Raw genomic sequence first — 17,121 nt, 5'->3', positions numbered from 1 at the left:
ATAAGTGACATACAAAACAACCTGGGGCCTACAAGACATGTTTTGCTTTTCATTCACGCGGTCACTGGTTGGGACACCGTAATAAAGATGGTTCCTTATTTATATTTATAAATTTGCATTGCAGAACGTCAGACACAAAAGAGTAGAATCAGCTAGAGAAACGTTCCTACTAGCATCTTATGGTGCTGCAGATACTACCTATCTTAAAGATACTAATCTAAAGATCCTAAACTTACACTAAAGCTACTGCACGTAATCCAATTACTTAAAATTTCGAGCTATCAACTCTATCACAGCTAATCAGCACATGCGTACAGTGAATTTTCAAGTACAAAATACAATACAACGCGGGACAGCTCACCACGTGAAAGAGCGCCTCAAAATCGCTTATATCAAAACTATTGGAATTTGTTCAAAGTTATATTCTATTTTGACTGGCCTATAATAATTTATATTGTAGCTTAAGTTCTTCTTAGGTTTATTTTTAATAATATTATTCAGAATAATAGTGTTTTCATATTTTTATAATGAATGTAACCAATTTAGTTAATGAAGTAACTGCACTAGATTGCAATCTGACACTTGTCTAAGAATGAGAAAATTCAATATGCCATTATCGAAAGTTCACGTGTTATTGACAAGTTTGGTGCTCACGTGGCATGAAGGGCTTGCCACCACCCTCCTACGCATTGTAACCCGGCCACCTGTTGAAAAAAAAAGGCATTATAACTTGTTGCTAGATGACTTGGGCCTTAGGTGGTGCCTTGGGTATTAGCCCAGCTGATTATTATTGGTACCTTTATTTAATAACTTAGAGCAATACTTTCGTTTTTTAGGCAGACGTGTTTTCCGCAAGCAGTAGTTGTATCACTACACTTCAAGAATTGACAACTCGTTGTGCAACTAATAGAAAACATTCTTTTATAAAAGAAAGAACCACTGAACCGATTAGAAAATCTCGTGTTCAATAGAACTTTGCTCATTCCAGGATTGAAAAAATTATTAAACGACAAAACTGGTAAAAAAGACCGTAAATTTAATAAAAATAAATCGCAGTACTTCGGCAAAATATGCCTTCAAGGCGGTACAAGATTTGAAAGAAGACTAAGATTTGAAAATTTAAAAGCACGCGCGGTGGAATGCCTAATGAACGCGAGCCGTAAAAAGAGAGCTAGAAATAACTATACCGAAAAACTAAAGGGGGAAAAATATTACAGAAATAGAAAATTTAACGGAACGAAAGCTTTTCGTTCAGTCCGGCTGGGAATTCCGTTCCGAATTTGAAAATCAGTCGGTTTTCTTCAGTAACTCTAAAAGGTCGGTCACCGTTAAGAACCTTGAGAACGCGGATAGAAACGGCAGAGATTGTGTGGACGTCGTTGAAGTGTCTAGTTAAATGATTTTTGTCACGGTTGCTTCTGATATCAAGTAAATGTTCGCGGAAACGATCAGCGAGGCGTCGACCAGTCTCGCCGACGTAAACTTTGTCGCAAACTTTACAAGACAAAGAGTAAACGAGGTTGGATGTTATACAGGAAAAGGATCCTTTAATATGATAGTTCGATTTAGGGGTTGTAACCACCAAGTCGGAACTAACATAAGCGCATGTGTTGCAACGAGGGCGATTGCATCTCGTGGTGCCGGAATGAGTGCCGGATGGATCATCTTCGGGTAACGAACTAGAAACGAGAATCGACCGAAGATTCTGGTCGCGACGGTAACAGAACCTGGGCGGTTCTGTGAAAACATCCCTCGTGTTTTGGTCGATCTGTAGTAGGTGAAAGTTCTTCTTTCAAATCTTGTACCGCCTTGAAGGCATATTTTGCCGAAGTACTGCGATTTATTTTTATTAAATTTACGGTCTTTTTTACCAGTTTTGTCGTTTAATTCTTATATATTGACCGTTGGTGGCCTCCTACTTTTGATATCATCACTTTCTCTCCACCACCATGCCCTGCATTAGTACGCTTTCTTATTCTCTACGCAATCGCCTCATTCGGAAGCTATCAGATTACTGTCTTCACCATCTTGGACCACCACCGGGAATTCCACCAGTTCCACCGAATGTCTTTCGTTCAGCACTTGAAATATACCGTCTAACTACTACCTCTACCAAGACATCGAGTCATATTTCGTTTTTACGTATTTGCCTAATGAAAAACGTTGTTCCCAACGGTTTCCGTTTACGTTGTCACGGTACGAACCTCAATCAGTTTAAACGACGTTCTTCTCAAGTTCTTCATGCTACATCGAAACGACTTGTACGATCTTTCCTTGGTGATCTTGACAGAAAGAAACTTCAACTTCGACGGGATCTTGTCGCTGAGAAAATTAACTTAAAAACGTTTTGTGGCTTTAACGAGGCTCTTTACCACACAGTGATTGTTTTTGTCCGATCTTGCAATCGGAATATTTACAATTATCTGCGTGAAATCAAGATGAGTAAAACCGCCAGACTAGTTCCAAACTTCGCAACCGAGCATATCGATCCTGGCCAGTTGAATAGACTCGTGGTAACAATACCAAGTGATCTCCTTCTACAAGAAAGTGAGCGACTCGTCCTTTCGAAAGGCCTCTCTTTCGTACCAGAAAACGTCAAACTGATGAGTTCCAGATACTTCATGACCTTGAAGCTTTTTACAGACGTCTACGTCTTCGTTCACATTTTCACGATCACCATCCTCCTCCGCCAGCGCCTCCTAATGTTTTTCAAAAGATTAAGCCTGTAAGATCAGTGCTCAATCCTGTAACAACGAAACATAAATCCTTGGACCTGTACATCGCTTCTTGCAAAAATTAAATCAAGAATTTAGACCTTTCCGATTCGAATCGCCAGAACGTGACAAGAGAAGAGCAAGCTGCTATCCGTTCTCTTCGTGCTAGATCGGACATTGTAATCAAACCAGCTGACAAGGGTGGCGCTGTCGTCGTTTGGAGTAAAGATTTATACATCGCTGAAGCCATTCATCAACTTTCCGATGAGAATTTCTATCTGGAAGTACCGACGGATCCTACTCCCGATTTTCAAAATCAGGTTACAAGTCATATTAACGAGTGTATAGAGAGTTATGAGTTACCTACCGGTGCTAAGAAACTTATTGTGGAAAACTACCGAACGTCACGGTTTTACCTCCTTCCAAAAATTCACAAACCAGGGAACCCCGGACGTCCAATTGTATCGGCCTGCTCTTGCCCGACAGAGCTAATTTCGAGTTTCCTGGACGAGATTATGCAGCCAATTGTCGCTGCCTTGCCAAGTTACGTGAAGGATACCAGTGACACTCTTCGTAAGTTATCGGAATTTTCATTCATCGGGGCTCACCGGTGGCTCATTACCTTGGACATAAAATCTTTATATACCGTTATTCCGCACAACGATGGTTTACTAGCGCTTCAACATTTCCTCGACCGTCGTCCCGACCCTTACCCTCCTACAGAAACGTTGGTACGATTGGCTGAGCTTGTCTTGACTCTTAACGCTTTCACTTTCAATGGAAAGTTTTACAAGCAGGTCAGAGGTGTCGCGATGGGTACGAAAATGGGCCCAAGTTACGCAAACTTGTTTGTCGGTTGGGCGGAAGAACTTTTCTTCTCTAGTTACTTGGAACCTATTCCTGAATTTCACGCCCGCTTCATCGATGATATCGCCCAGCTCGCCTCTTGTAGCCGCCAGGAGCTTGATCTTTTTCTCGATGCCTTTTGCCACATGCACCCCTCTTTGGAATTTCCTATCAGCGTATCAGACGTCTCAATATCCTTTTTGGACACGACTATCTCTGTCGATGGGGACGGCGTTTCCACGAGCATTTATCGCAAACCATCGGATAGTCGCTCTTACCTCTTACCATCTTCTTGTCACCCACGACACTCGACTAGGTCCATACCGTACTCCCAGTTTTTACGTCTTCGACGTATTTGCTCCTCCAACGACGATTTTCAACGCCAAGCTTTGGAAATGCGCGATAGTTTTATGAGAAGAGGCTACAACGAGAATGTGTTAACATCGGCTCTCAATCGTGCATCCAAGACCACTAGAAACGAAACTCTCGCAAACAAAATTCGTCCTGAACCAACAAATCGTCCCGCGGTGGTTCTAACTTACCATCCACAAGTTCGACAGGTCGAAAACATCCTTCGTAAGAACTTTCATCTACTACAGATCGACCAAGACACGAGGGATGTTTTCACAGAACCGCCCAGGTTCTGTTACCGTCGTGACCAGAATCTTCGGTCGATTCTCGTTTCTAGTTAGTTACCCGAAGATGATCCATCCGGCACTCATTCCGGCACCACGAGATGCAATCGCCCTCGTTGCAACACATGCGCTTATGTTAGTTCCGACTTGGTGGTTACAACCCCTAAATCGAACTATCATATTAAAGGATCCTTTTCCTGTATAACATCCAACCTCGTTTACTCTTTGTCTTGTAAAGTTTGCGACAAAGTTTACGTCGGCGAGACTGGTCGACGCCTCGCTGATCGTTTCCGCGAACACTTACTTGATATCAGAAGCAACCGCGACAAAAATCATTTAACTAGACACTTCAACGACGTCCACACCATCTCTGCCGTTTCTATCCGCGTTCTCAAGGTTCTTAACGGTGACCGACCTTTTAGAGTTACTGAAGAAAACCGACTGATTTTCAAATTCGGAACGGAATTCCCAGCCGGACTGAACGAAAAGCTTTCGTTCCGTTAAATTTTCTATTTCTGTAATATTTTTCCCCCTTTAGTTTTTCGGTATAGTTATTTCTAGCTCTCTTTTTACGGCTCGCGTTCATTAGGCATTCCACCACGCGTGCTTTTAAATTTTCAAATCTTAGTCTTCTTTCAAATCTTGTACCGCCTTGAAGGCATATTTTGCCGAAGTACTGCGATTTATTTTTATTAAATTTACGGTCTTTTTTACCAGTTTTGTCGTTTAATTCTTATATATTGACCGTTTTGAAAAAAATATGTCTTTTAAATGTAAAATTGCCATTTTATTTTAGCTTTGTCATATTTCAAACTTGTTTAGTACGTAGAAATAAATATCCTGCACATAGCATTTATTGTGAGGAACAAATATTATCACAAATGAAATATTTTTCATTTAAAAACTTGTGTTCAAACGTTATTGATAAGAAAATTACTTTAATTCACGTTATTTATTATTAATTAAACTTTAACTTTGACCTATTTTATATTAAACATTTAATTATTGCTTAATTAGATGATATCAATTCTTATGACGATTCTTTCACGCACTAGTAGAAAAATAAGATACATAAAAATAATGAGGTATCGTTACTGTGGTCTAAAACCCAAAGGCGTTCTGCTAAAGTAGGCAGACGGGCAAAATCCCACAGATCCGCGCCTAAGTGTTTGGATTGATGCAATCAACATCAGAACACGTTTTTACAAGTTCGATTTAATTCCGCCAGCATCCCCCACCCCCGATATTTAAACCCCGTAAAGTTCTTTCAGCACCCAGTAGGTTCAGATACTTAAAGTCGCCAGTTCTCGGTATGTGTGAATGTTGTTTCCGTCTATATAATACAGAATGACTCGGCACAAGGCTGTTCCAAATTTTTAAACTAATGGCCATTATTAATTTGTGTTTAGTCTGTGTGACTACCATAATTCAGAATGGAAGACTTTAAACCCAAAAAATTAATTTCGTATCAGCAGATCACCTTCAAACATTATATGACGATCCGTATAGTACGCAACTAATACCAGAAAGTTTATTATTTTGTTCTTGCAAGCTTACATTCGGTGAAGTCCAAAATAAACCTTACCTCAAAACCACATTGTTTAAAATAAACTTGTAAGACCCTAACTACTTTACATAAATTAAGAAAGCTATATTTTGGGGTATTATTATTATTTTGCAGAAAATTCAATAGTAATTTTTAGTTTTTATTGCAGCCCAACAAGGTTTGTCAAGCAGCACTGATGAACCAGCAGGTTCTGCCAGAGTTACTATGCACGAGACTGCGGATGGTACAAATCCAAGTACCTGTAACAACGGTTCTGCTATATCGAGTGCTAGTTCAACCACCGAAAGTAGCTTTGGAGCAGGGACTCGGTTGAACTCTAGGTCAGCTAGTTAGGGGTCAGTTCTTAACGATAATGGCATCACGACTGGCGCCTCCGAAGGTTCTGGCACCTCAATAATCAATTCTCACAGTGATTAAACAACGAACAAAACAAAATGTAAAATTTTCAGAATTTCTGAGAAAATATTGTTAAGACACCATTTGATTCATTGAAATAAAATTCACGTTCACTTATTTTAATTAATTAGGAATTGATCGTCTCAGGTAATTAAAAATATAAAAATGTAATGTGGTTTTTTAATTGGCAGAAAGGTTTAAAATCTCAGCAAATGGGCCACAGAAAACCATTTAATAAATAATTATACAGGTATTTGATTTTTTCTTACCTGAATAGCACTCTGTTAAAACTGGGAACAGCTCCTGCGTAGAGATTAAAAGCTCTATCCCCATTGGTTAAAGGGGTTTTACCCCAAGTTGTTCAGTTAAAAACTTGTGGTGGTTAACGGTAAAAGTAAGGGGGAGGGGAAGCTGTTGGCTAGCTACAACACTCCTACCCATTCTAACCCGGCCACCGGTAATTTGCTAGTTGACTTGCGCCTGTGTAGTTCCTTTTGTACTAGCTTAGCTAATAGGTTCCAGTTCCAGAAAGAAGGTGTTTTTCTAAAGAAACACAATTCAAGAAAGTATGTTGATAATAGAATAGTGTTTGACTAATTGGAATTAGAATGGGAAGCATATTTTTCAAAAACGATCATGTTAACATCATTTTGTATTTTGACCTAATTTTGCTTTAATACTCATGGCCAAAGCTATTAAAAAATTTGAACCCTTATTTTTCGCCTCGTTGCATTTAATGTCATTCTAAAACGGCCTCTTGTCTATGGTGAACCGGCGGTGTTCTGAATATTCTTGGGCCCCCAGTTATAAAGGGAGAATGGCTTGTCTTTGGTTCCATGGTCCGGCGTTAGGTCCTTGGTGTTTGACTTTAGCCGAATCAATCCACTGGCGCTATGTAATTAGGCGTCTTCTCCTCAAGCCCCTCGCTGGGCCACTACCAAGTTGAAATAAAGAAGAAAGCGAAAAACATGGGGTTGGAGAATGCGTATTAGTTTAAAACTCTCGGTTACTTCGGATTCATCGGTTGGATTCTAGTCTATTAAACGGGAAGCTTCCGGTTAGCCAACTTCATTTGTTTTGGTTTTTAAATTCATGGTTATTTTTAAAAATCAGAAAAGTTTACCAAAAGTATTATATGCTTACCTTAACCGAGTTTTACGTCGGTACAGCACTAAAAAATGGGTTATTATTGAAACAGGCTAACAAAATTAGTTGTTCCATCCAATAAATAGGCCGAAGGATTCGGGAAGTAACGGGAGAACCGCGTTCGCCAGAATATCTGCTGCAACGCATCGCGATCGCGGTCCAACGAGGTAATGCTGCTTCAGTGCTGAACACCTTTCCGCCAGGTTCTTCCTTAGAGGAGTGCCTATTCTTCTTATAAATAGTTGTAAATATTTGTTCATAGTTGTATATTCTTTTTGAAAAATAAAATGAATTAATTTTCTTTAGCTAAGCGTTGTGCGACTTAATTATTGGTAAACGCGCGTACCTAGTAATGGTGGCTTAGTTGGCCAAAGCGCCTCGTTAGTTAAAAGGATATCCTGACTTCAAATCTCAGCGCTGCCTATCTTAAGGTTTTATTTAGTCAATCTTTCTAAGTTGGGGTAGTGGCTTTGTTGGTGAAAGCGCCTTTCTAGTAAACAGGAGATCTTGGGTTCTAATACCTCCAGTGCATTCCTTGGTGTTGTTTTTGGTCAATCTTTTCAAGTATCTTTTCATACACACAACAATTCGGATAAGCTGGTACGTGGCACCGTGGTTTAGTTGGTTAAAGCGTCTGTTTTTTCTAGAATCAAACTGAAAATTTTCTAGTTTCAAACAACAATTGTTTTCTATCAAACGACAAGATTCTTTGCCCCATATTATTATTATTGAGTGGGGTGGCAAGCCAAACACTTTGACCTAAGGTCCATTGTGCATCCCCAAACTGGGTGACTTAAATAAGTCCTATTGCCGACATAAAGCTTAAAATCTGCCCGGCCGTGATATTAGAGACGTCATACGTCTCTAACCGATGTATACCCAAATGCTCAAACCTCTGGGCTGAATAGTAATCGCAGCTACAGAGTACATGTGAGGCAGTTTCCTCCTCAGCTAGACAAGCTCTGCAAATCGGGTCATCACTGACCCCAATAAGCGTTAAATGTCTGTTAAGATGGCAGTGGCCTGTAAGTAGGCTAGTAACAATCCTAATACTGGACCTAGAGAGCGAGAGTAATTCTCTGGCTCTCTCCCTAGAAGGTCCAAGAGTAACCTCTTTGGCCTGCCTTTGACCCTCAATTTCAGACCATTGTCTGAGTTGACGATCTGACATAAACTTGGAGATCAAGCCGCGTACAAGTCCTCGGGAGATGGGGAGAGCAGGTTCTGGACCAATGAACCCAGCCCTCGCACCTTCCTTGGCCAAGGCGTCGGCCCTTTCGTTCCCAAGATGCCCCTTATGCCCAGGTACCCAACAAAGTTGAACTTTATTGTGCAACCCAAGAGTGCAGAGGAGATCTAAGCAGCTAAAAACCAGTTTAGAAAAAATACTATACTGGCTGAGAGCTCTAAGAGCAGCCTGGCTATCTGAATAAATCTGGATAACCTTCCCATGATACCCCTGATGTAAACAGTAAGCAACACAGGAGCAAATGGCAAAAATTTCAACCTGGAATACACTAGTGTGTATCCCTAGGCTTTCATAAAAGCCAAAATTATTAGTAAGGCAATACATCCCCGTACCATTGCCATAGTGGGTCTTAGACCCATCAGTGAACCAGACCATCTCTCCTCTGGTACCGAGGGTCAAGTGACTCCACTCCGCACGGCTAGGGAAATTGACCTCAATAGGTTTACTAAAGTGGAATTTAGTAACCATCAGATCAGAACCCATTGTTAAAATCGGCATCTGATTGGAAATATCTCGGAAGAGCTTGGTGTGGCTATGCTCCCAATTATTAGCCTTTCACCAGCAATTTTGGTTAAGCCTATAGGCACCTAAAAAGGCAGCTTCCTCAATAAAAAGGTGAAGAGGAAGCATATTCAGGAGTATTTCCAGAGAAGCGCTTGGGGCTGTTCTCATGGCTCCTGTAATGCCGACACAAGCCAGCCTTTGCAGAGTGCGCAGATCAAACTGCACAGTCCTTAAAGTAACCCTTGGCCACCAGACCACAGCTGCATAAGACAGGATAGGTCTGATGATCATAGTGTACAGCCAGTACACAGCCCTGGGGCTTAAGCCCCAGGTCTTGCTAACTGCACTTCTAGTTCTCCAAAATAACATTTTGCCCCTCATGACTATGTAGTCAAGGTGTGGTTTCCATGTTAGTTTGCTATCCAGGATGACCCCGAGGTACTTCACCTCGGTGCTCTCCACTAGGTCCTTTCCAAATAAGGAAATACCCTCAAACAAACCTTTTATCGTTCTACGAGTAAAAGGAACCAAGACAGTTTTATTAGGATTAACCATGAGGTTGACCTCCCTGCACCAGCTCTCAACTGATGCTAGGGCCCTCCTCATTACGTCCTTCACTGTTACCGGGAATTTCCCAGTAATGATGATAGCAATATCATCGGCGTAACCGAAACAGCGGCATCCTCCCCTGTTCAACCTCCGAACGAGTTCATCCACCACCAGGCACCACAGAAGGGGAGAAAGAACGCCCCCTGTGGGCAACCACGACTGGTGGAGACCATAAGGGAGTCACCCAGCAAGGAGGATGTCACTTTCCGGTCAGTTAACATAGATTTGATCCAAAGGCACAATGTGTCATTGATACCAAACCTTTTCGTAGCCTTAAGTATAATTGCGCTGGAGACCTTATCAAAGGCTCCCTCAATATCAAGAAAAACTGCTAACGCAATTTCCTTGTGCTCAATTGCTTTTTCCAGGCAGCTGCTGATACCATGCAGGGCGGTCTCAGTAGACCTGCCCTTCTGGTAGGCATGCTGCGCAGCCGACAGAGGAGAGTTGCAAAGAACCTCCTCTCTAATATAGTTGTCCACCATTTTCTCCAGAATTTTTAGGAAAAAAGAGGTAAGACTAAATGGCCTAAATGCCTTAGCTTCCAGGTAATCAGATTTACCAGGCTTGGGTATGAAGATTGCTTGAGACAGCTTCCAGGTGCTAGGTAAATGCCCTAGAGCAATACAAGCCCTGTAGATTCTCAGCAGTAGAGGGCATAGAATATCACTGCCCTCCTGTAAGAGGATAGGAAAAATCCCATCCGGTCCCGGGGACTTATAGGGTTTAAATGACTTTGCAGCCCATATAAGTCTAGAATGCGTGACGACCTTATTCGCCACTGCCCAATCTTCCCTTTTGGTTCGATTGATCCTCAAAGGGAGAGTGCCATTGCCACCATTGCTGGTGAGCTTGGAGTCCGGAAAGTGTACATCTAGCATATGTGTCAGAGCATCCTTACCGGACGTGGAAAAACTACCATCTTTCAACTTAATGGTGTCAAGATGTTTAGTATTATAATGTGCCAGAATTTTCATTAATTTGGCCGTACTGGGAACATCCGCTATGTTCTCACAGAAGTCCCTCCACGAAGCCTTCTTGGCATCGCGGATAGACTTGTGGTAGGTGGTGAGGGTGCGTTTATAGGCGTCCCAATCACCCCCTTCTTTGCCCTATTGAAGAGCCTACGAGTTTCCTTGCGCAGCCTGGCAATCTCGTTGTTCCACCTTGGCCGGTTGGCAGGCTTTGCTGGACAATTGCGGTGATAGGAGTCGATAATGGACTGTTGAACGCGATCAACAGCCAAATCAAAATCCAACACCGATGACAGCCGTGGCTTATCACCCTTAAGGAAGAAACTTAAGTCTGCCCTGTAACCGGAACAATCTGTGCCCCTAGGGTTACGAATAGCGGTACAAGCCCATACAGGTTTGACCAGAATATTAAAGCAAATGTGTCCGTGATCCGACAAAGACGGTTTGTTAGACACATGCCAGTTCATGATTTTATCTGTGACATTCGCTGTACACAGTGTGAGATCAATGACCTCACTTCTGTTAGAGGTAACAAAAGTTGGTACATTGTTCCTATTCAGAATGTGAAGTCTGGTACTAACCAGATATTCCATTAAGTCTCTACCACGCTGGTTGCAGTCTGAGCTGCCCCAGATTTCGTGGTGAGCATTAGCATCGCAACCGATGACCAGCTTCTTCCCCGAACTCTCACAGTAGTTGACCAATTTGGCCATCCCCTGCGAGGGGGCGGTAAAGCATCGTCGTACGGTAGGTATGCCGATGCCATAGTAACCTCTCCACCACCATCCGTGATGAGTTTTACCGTGGCAATATCCCTGGAGGTGTGCATTGAGAGCGAAAGGGCAAGAATGCCCTTGCGTATCAGTGCACAAGCCCTGGGTGTAGCAGAGTTATAATCATAGAATATATTACCTGCATTTTGGAGACCAAGTATCTTGCCATTAGCAGTCCATGGCTCCTGTATGAGAGCGACGTCGAAGCTCTCCTTGGCAAACCTTCTGCAGAGTACAGCAGAGGCTGCCTTACAGTGGTGCAAATTGATCTGCAGCACCTTCAAACTCATGTTTGGGTGGGGTTAACTTGGTTGCTGGCCAGGTCTGCCAAGCCGTACCCAGTGGAAGATGTGGAGGCCACATCACTCCCACCGGCCCGACTAGCGTCCCCAGCCTGCCCCCCTGTTGCTCCCTCCATATGAGCATCCTCCTTGATCTCGTCGATATCTGACAAGTCAATAGCCTTAAGGTCCTCTGCGAGAGTTTCCTCTCCAGATTCCCCAATGGCTAGAATCTCGTCTTCCATCTCCGAGACCTCAGATTGTTCCCTATTCGGCGAAGAGCCCTCCAGGTTGGTCGGGTCCCTCGAGCTGCCCGTGCTTGGATCAAAGAGTATCTTGAAGAAACCCCTGTCCAAGCCGGTTTCAGCTCTAAAACCTGCTTCCCTGATGGCCTTAACTGACTCTCCATCCATCTGAAAAATCCAGCGGATGGCAGTCGGAACCTCAGACTTGTTGACTATCTTCCAACATTGCGTATTCAACGCGCTGTTGAAAGTCTTGAGTCTGCGTAGAAGGACATTAGCGTCCTTCGTATACACATCCATGGTGCGGAAGGCGACCTTGAATGGTTTCGGCAGGTCTGTTACCTTCATTACTGAAAGTAATGACCCACCAGGAACCAATTCCTTCTGGTCAAACTCCTTCCCCAACCACTCTGCAGTAGACACATCCTTACACAGGTAGTGTACTGCGCCTCCTTCCAGAATCGAGGTAGAGGGTCCCCCAAGGGTATCCCATCTATCCTCTCCAGAATCCTTCGCTGGATGGTGCCCATCTCTTCTTCAGAGATGGTCTTCATGGGATAGCCATCAATAGTGATGGCCATCTTTATAGAGTTTAAGGTCTCACTATAGGTCTGGTCGTGGACCTTAGACCTTTTGGAGACCTGAGACTGGGAGTCCGGAGTTTCGTCCCCCCTTGGTCTCTTACCTTGCGTAGGAGGGGGGACTTCCTTATTGGAGACCTCCCCTGACCTTTGCTTTTCACGGCGGCGTCGATTCCGCTTTTGGTTTTTATTGAGGGACGCTTCCCCATCGATCCCTTGCTTCGCCAGCTGGGTCTTGCCAGTGGCAGACCCTTGAAGGCTAGGCCGGGTTCTATTTGGGGAGAGTCCCTCTAGCTTAAGGGTGGGTTCTTCCGAGCCCTCCCCTTGTTTTGGGTTGGGTCCTTTCGAACTCTCCCCCTGCTTAAGGCCGTGTTCTTTCGAACCCTTGCCCGGTTTTTGTTTTTTTTTGTTTATTTTGTTGTGCATCCATTTTTGGTCCCACGAGAAAAGAGGAAAGTAGAAGGTCACCGCCCTTAATCCTCTGTCCAGGCGGAGGGCTAATTACAACGGGGTTTTGCCTGGTTCCCCGAGGGGATCGTTCATGATACCGTATTTACGCCTCCCCGGTACCATTCAACCCTCAGCACGATACCTTACACCTTAGCTTAAGGAAGAAGCAGAGACTTAGTTGGCCAGCATGAAGGGTTTCCCCTCCACCTGTTACTCCCTTCCACCACGAAGAGGTACAAGGTTGCATAGTATTGGGCGAAATATACTTAAGTGTTCAAGATTTTCGTCCACTACCATCAGTTTTCAGAGTTTAATGACGAGCAATTGGAGTCATGATCTATATAAGCGGAGCGGCTCCAGCAACGACATTTTGGAACACTTACCAATCACTTGCCCCACTTCACAAATTATCACCAATGCTACGAGTTTTTCTATTTACTGTTTTTGGAATTGAAAAGAACTCTGTGTTCAGAAGCCTTAAAACATCACTTAAGCCCATGGCTATTATTGACTTATCATTTTAAGCCAGTACCACACTAATGAGGAAAAGGTAGAGGATTTCATAGCCACTTTCATACCTGAGCTCCTGAGCAGACCTTTGTTATTTTGGCAATACTCTTGACTTTATATGATACGAGACAATATTTCCATAAAATAAGCTACGCTTTCTGAACTGGTTTTTGTGTAGCTCATTCATCACGAAATTCGTAGAAGCTCAGTTCAGTTTATACTTAAAAACAGGGAGCCTCGTAGAATTTATCTTAATGTCCCGGACTTTTCGTAGCGAAACGTCGTCGATACGTTCCCGCGTCACAGCAGCAACATCAAAACCAGAAGGGAAATCAGAAGAAGGTAAGAAAAACATCACAAACGACAAATCTGTCAACAAAATATAGCAACACTCGAAACCAGCTGACACCAAATAATCAGTAATCACGAAGTTAACATCTCAAAGAAAATTACGAGTAATACCACACGCAGTGGAAAATATGCGTACGTTGCAAAGACGCTCAACACCTAGAATGAGATGGCCCATACATGGACGACATAATGGGGGATTGGAAGTTCGTTTTTAACGATTAGACATGTGAAATGCGTATAATCAACCCAAAAAGGACGAGAGCTCAAGAAAACTAGTGGTCATCAGCAATGTGACGGGCCTATTCGAAAATAACAGACTGTAGTTCTGTATTTTCATAATTTCCCTTTTTGCAGCGATAAATGGAGCCATTTATTATGGATCAGAAAGTTTTTTCCCATTTCACGATGGCACATAATTTGATAATCTAGAAAAACTACTCACAAAATTAGAAACCAAAAACCTGAAGCGGAAAAGATAAATGCAACTCACTGCTATTCAACATACGCCTGGAACCAAAAACATCAAACAACTAAAATCAAGTTTAGTGCTGCTGAATTATAAATTTGGATTCATACATGACTAATCTGCACTACTATCAACTTTATAGGTGTTAATGAACAAGAACTTGACATGAGAGGGACCAATCTTATGATGCAGGCAGATACCTTAACCAATGACTAAATGGCATATAAAATCATCAAACCTGATGAAACCATTTTACTACAAAATTTACATTCTAATCGTCATCTCACATTCGGTGGATGCATCGGAACGCCCAATATCATTCAATTCGGCACACTCTCCCTGACGCAAAAGAAGTACACTCATACTCAAAAGGCATTGGTGATCATTTTCGGTGTCACAATGTTCAGAGACTACGCACTCGCCAATAAATTCTAGCTCGTGATAGATTAGATAATTTTCAGAAGGCAAACCAGCGGTGAAACTATCAAGCTACGATCAAAATGGTTAATAACAAGTTGGCAAGCCAAAATATACCTCTCCTCGGAAGAATTGTCCTTAGTGGTATTAATTTCTCGAGATAACCCTTAGAGATATATCTCCGCAATTTAGAGTTATTTGTTAAAAATGTTATCCCAGTTCTATCCCGCCCGGTATAAAATTTCAATTATAATTAAAATAATTGAGACGAAACGACCAATTTTAATTTATTCAGTATATCATAAGTTAAGTAGTTACAGCAGTGAGTTAGACGTACTATAACAAAGTACAATTGAATTAAACCCTTTTTACAGTACAAGTTTATCAGTTGAATATAATACGAAGCAAATTTTAATGAAAGAAATATCTACAGAGGGTATTATAACGACCGTTCGCTTTTTGGTTTATAAATTTAACGGAATCAGGCCGATTTTAATTAAACGATAGTTTATCGAAATTTTGTTAAAAGAATATTCCCTAAGGCTGCGCGATAAATTTACGAGAATAATTTCCCGTCGCCGTTATATCGAAAATTTATTTGATTCGGGATTGCCAGAACTGTAATGTTGTGGGCGAGTGATTAGAAAATAAAATGGCAACCAGAATTATGCAAAATTATAAATGTTTATTTTTATTCAGAACAGTCTATGGAACGTTCTAGATTTAACTTTCATCAATAACCCAACCCTTCTACGTAATTGTACAGAACTGGTACTCAAGTGTCTAAGACTAGATTTGTCTTAGTTCATCGTGATTGAAAAATTAACCAAAACACACTTACACTTAAGTAAATATCATAAATTATACTGAGTAATTTTAACTAAATTCAAACTACCTAACTATAAACTGTCTTAATTAACAGCTGAGAGCTGTTCGCTACTAATTACTTCCAATCTACTTAATTAGCCTCACAGGTTGAGTTGACAATTTCAAGGGTATAATTAGGTTATTCCAATTCAAAAAATAATAACAATCAATTTTATCTTACAGCTGACTTGAGTTAGTTCACAATTACTTTAACACTTTCAGTCTTAAACACGCACTGTTCATACACTTAAGTCCATTCACTCACGTTCCAAACACGAAACTCAATTTAACTCTTTTCTTGACCGAAGACCGAACATACTAATTAAAACCGCAAAGTTACCTCATAACTTTTGACCGACACCAGGACCCCGTCCTGTAGTAGTTCGTCTGACAGCCAAGAACTAAGAAAGACTATATCTTCTATATTGAAGAGATAATATTTTTACCCGGCTTGATTGTTAGTTCTCCACACGGGTGGCGCTAAATTATTACTTTGATATAGTTTCCGCGGGAGTTTTGAACAATTATCCTTTTTCTAAGCGTTATTAAAAGGTAACAATGAACTACTTTTTGTGTTTTAACGAAATTTTGTTAAGAATTTAACAACAATTTAAAACAAAACAAAAAACCGTTCCAAAGAATAAACAAACAAAGTTCAATAAACAATATATACAGATATTGTATTAATCCGTTTAGTAAAAAAAACCCGCCTTATCATAATGGTTCCTTTACTTTAATATTTTCCCTAAGGAAGTCAATGGCTCAGCGTTGAACTATCCGCATTGTTACAATTCGACCCAAGTTCAATTCCTGATCACGATCAAATTTTACATTAAAATACTAAAATATTTAATTAAATATAAGATTAATATAATCTATAAATATTTAATTAAATATAAGATTAATATAATCTATAAATATTTAATTAAATATAAGATTAATATAATCTATAAATATTTAATTAAATATAAGATTAATATAATCTATAAATATTTAATTAAATATAAGATTAATATAATTTATAAATATTTAATTAAATATAAGATTAATATAATTTATAAATATTTAATTAAATATAAGATTAATATAATTTATAAATATTTAATTAAATATAAGATTAATATAATTTACAAATATTTAAAATGATGTAGAATAAATTATAGTACCTAACGTTATAACTTTGTAAAGGAGATTCGCCAAAGCTGTTTTTTAGAAAAACCCCGTAACTTAACAAGCGTTGGTGGCTGAGTGGTTAGAGTAAATCTCTTGCACGAGGCAGACCCGGGTTAGATTCCCGGCCGGCGCCAATAAATCGCAAATTGATACTAAGACGAATGCCGTGTACAACTGGTGGAAACCCTGCCATTAGACGTTGAGAGGTTGCATAACACTCAACACTCGGTCCATCCCAAAGTCATTAAGAAGAAGTTGGAGAGAAAACGCCCGTACAAACACAACAGACTCAACATCCACAACCATCATAACACAAACTCAACACCCACAACCGTCATAACACGAACTCAACATTCACAACCTTCAC

General features: G+C 41.0%; 1 protein-coding gene across 1 annotated transcript; it reads left to right on the top strand.

The window, feature by feature from the left end:
• The first annotated feature begins 2,438 nt into the window (after positions 1–2,438).
• On the top strand, positions 2,439–7,542 carry LOC149936861 (uncharacterized). The gene is made up of 4 exons (XM_090153733.1): positions 2,439–2,547; positions 2,814–4,247; positions 5,911–6,048; positions 7,391–7,542. Exons 1-4 carry the CDS (start codon positions 2,439–2,441, stop codon positions 7,540–7,542), a joined length of 1,833 nt encoding a protein of 610 aa, XP_090009859.1.
• The last annotated feature ends 9,579 nt before the right edge of the window (positions 7,543–17,121 follow it).

This window comes from Leiobunum rupestre, chromosome 7 (genome assembly GCF_980474605.1).
Source record: "Leiobunum rupestre chromosome 7, qqLeiRupe1.1.hap1, whole genome shotgun sequence".
Taxonomy (NCBI): Eukaryota; Metazoa; Arthropoda; class Arachnida; order Opiliones; family Sclerosomatidae; genus Leiobunum; species Leiobunum rupestre.
Note: the sequence above shows the minus strand (reverse complement) of the source record. Positions and strands in the feature narration are given on the sequence as shown.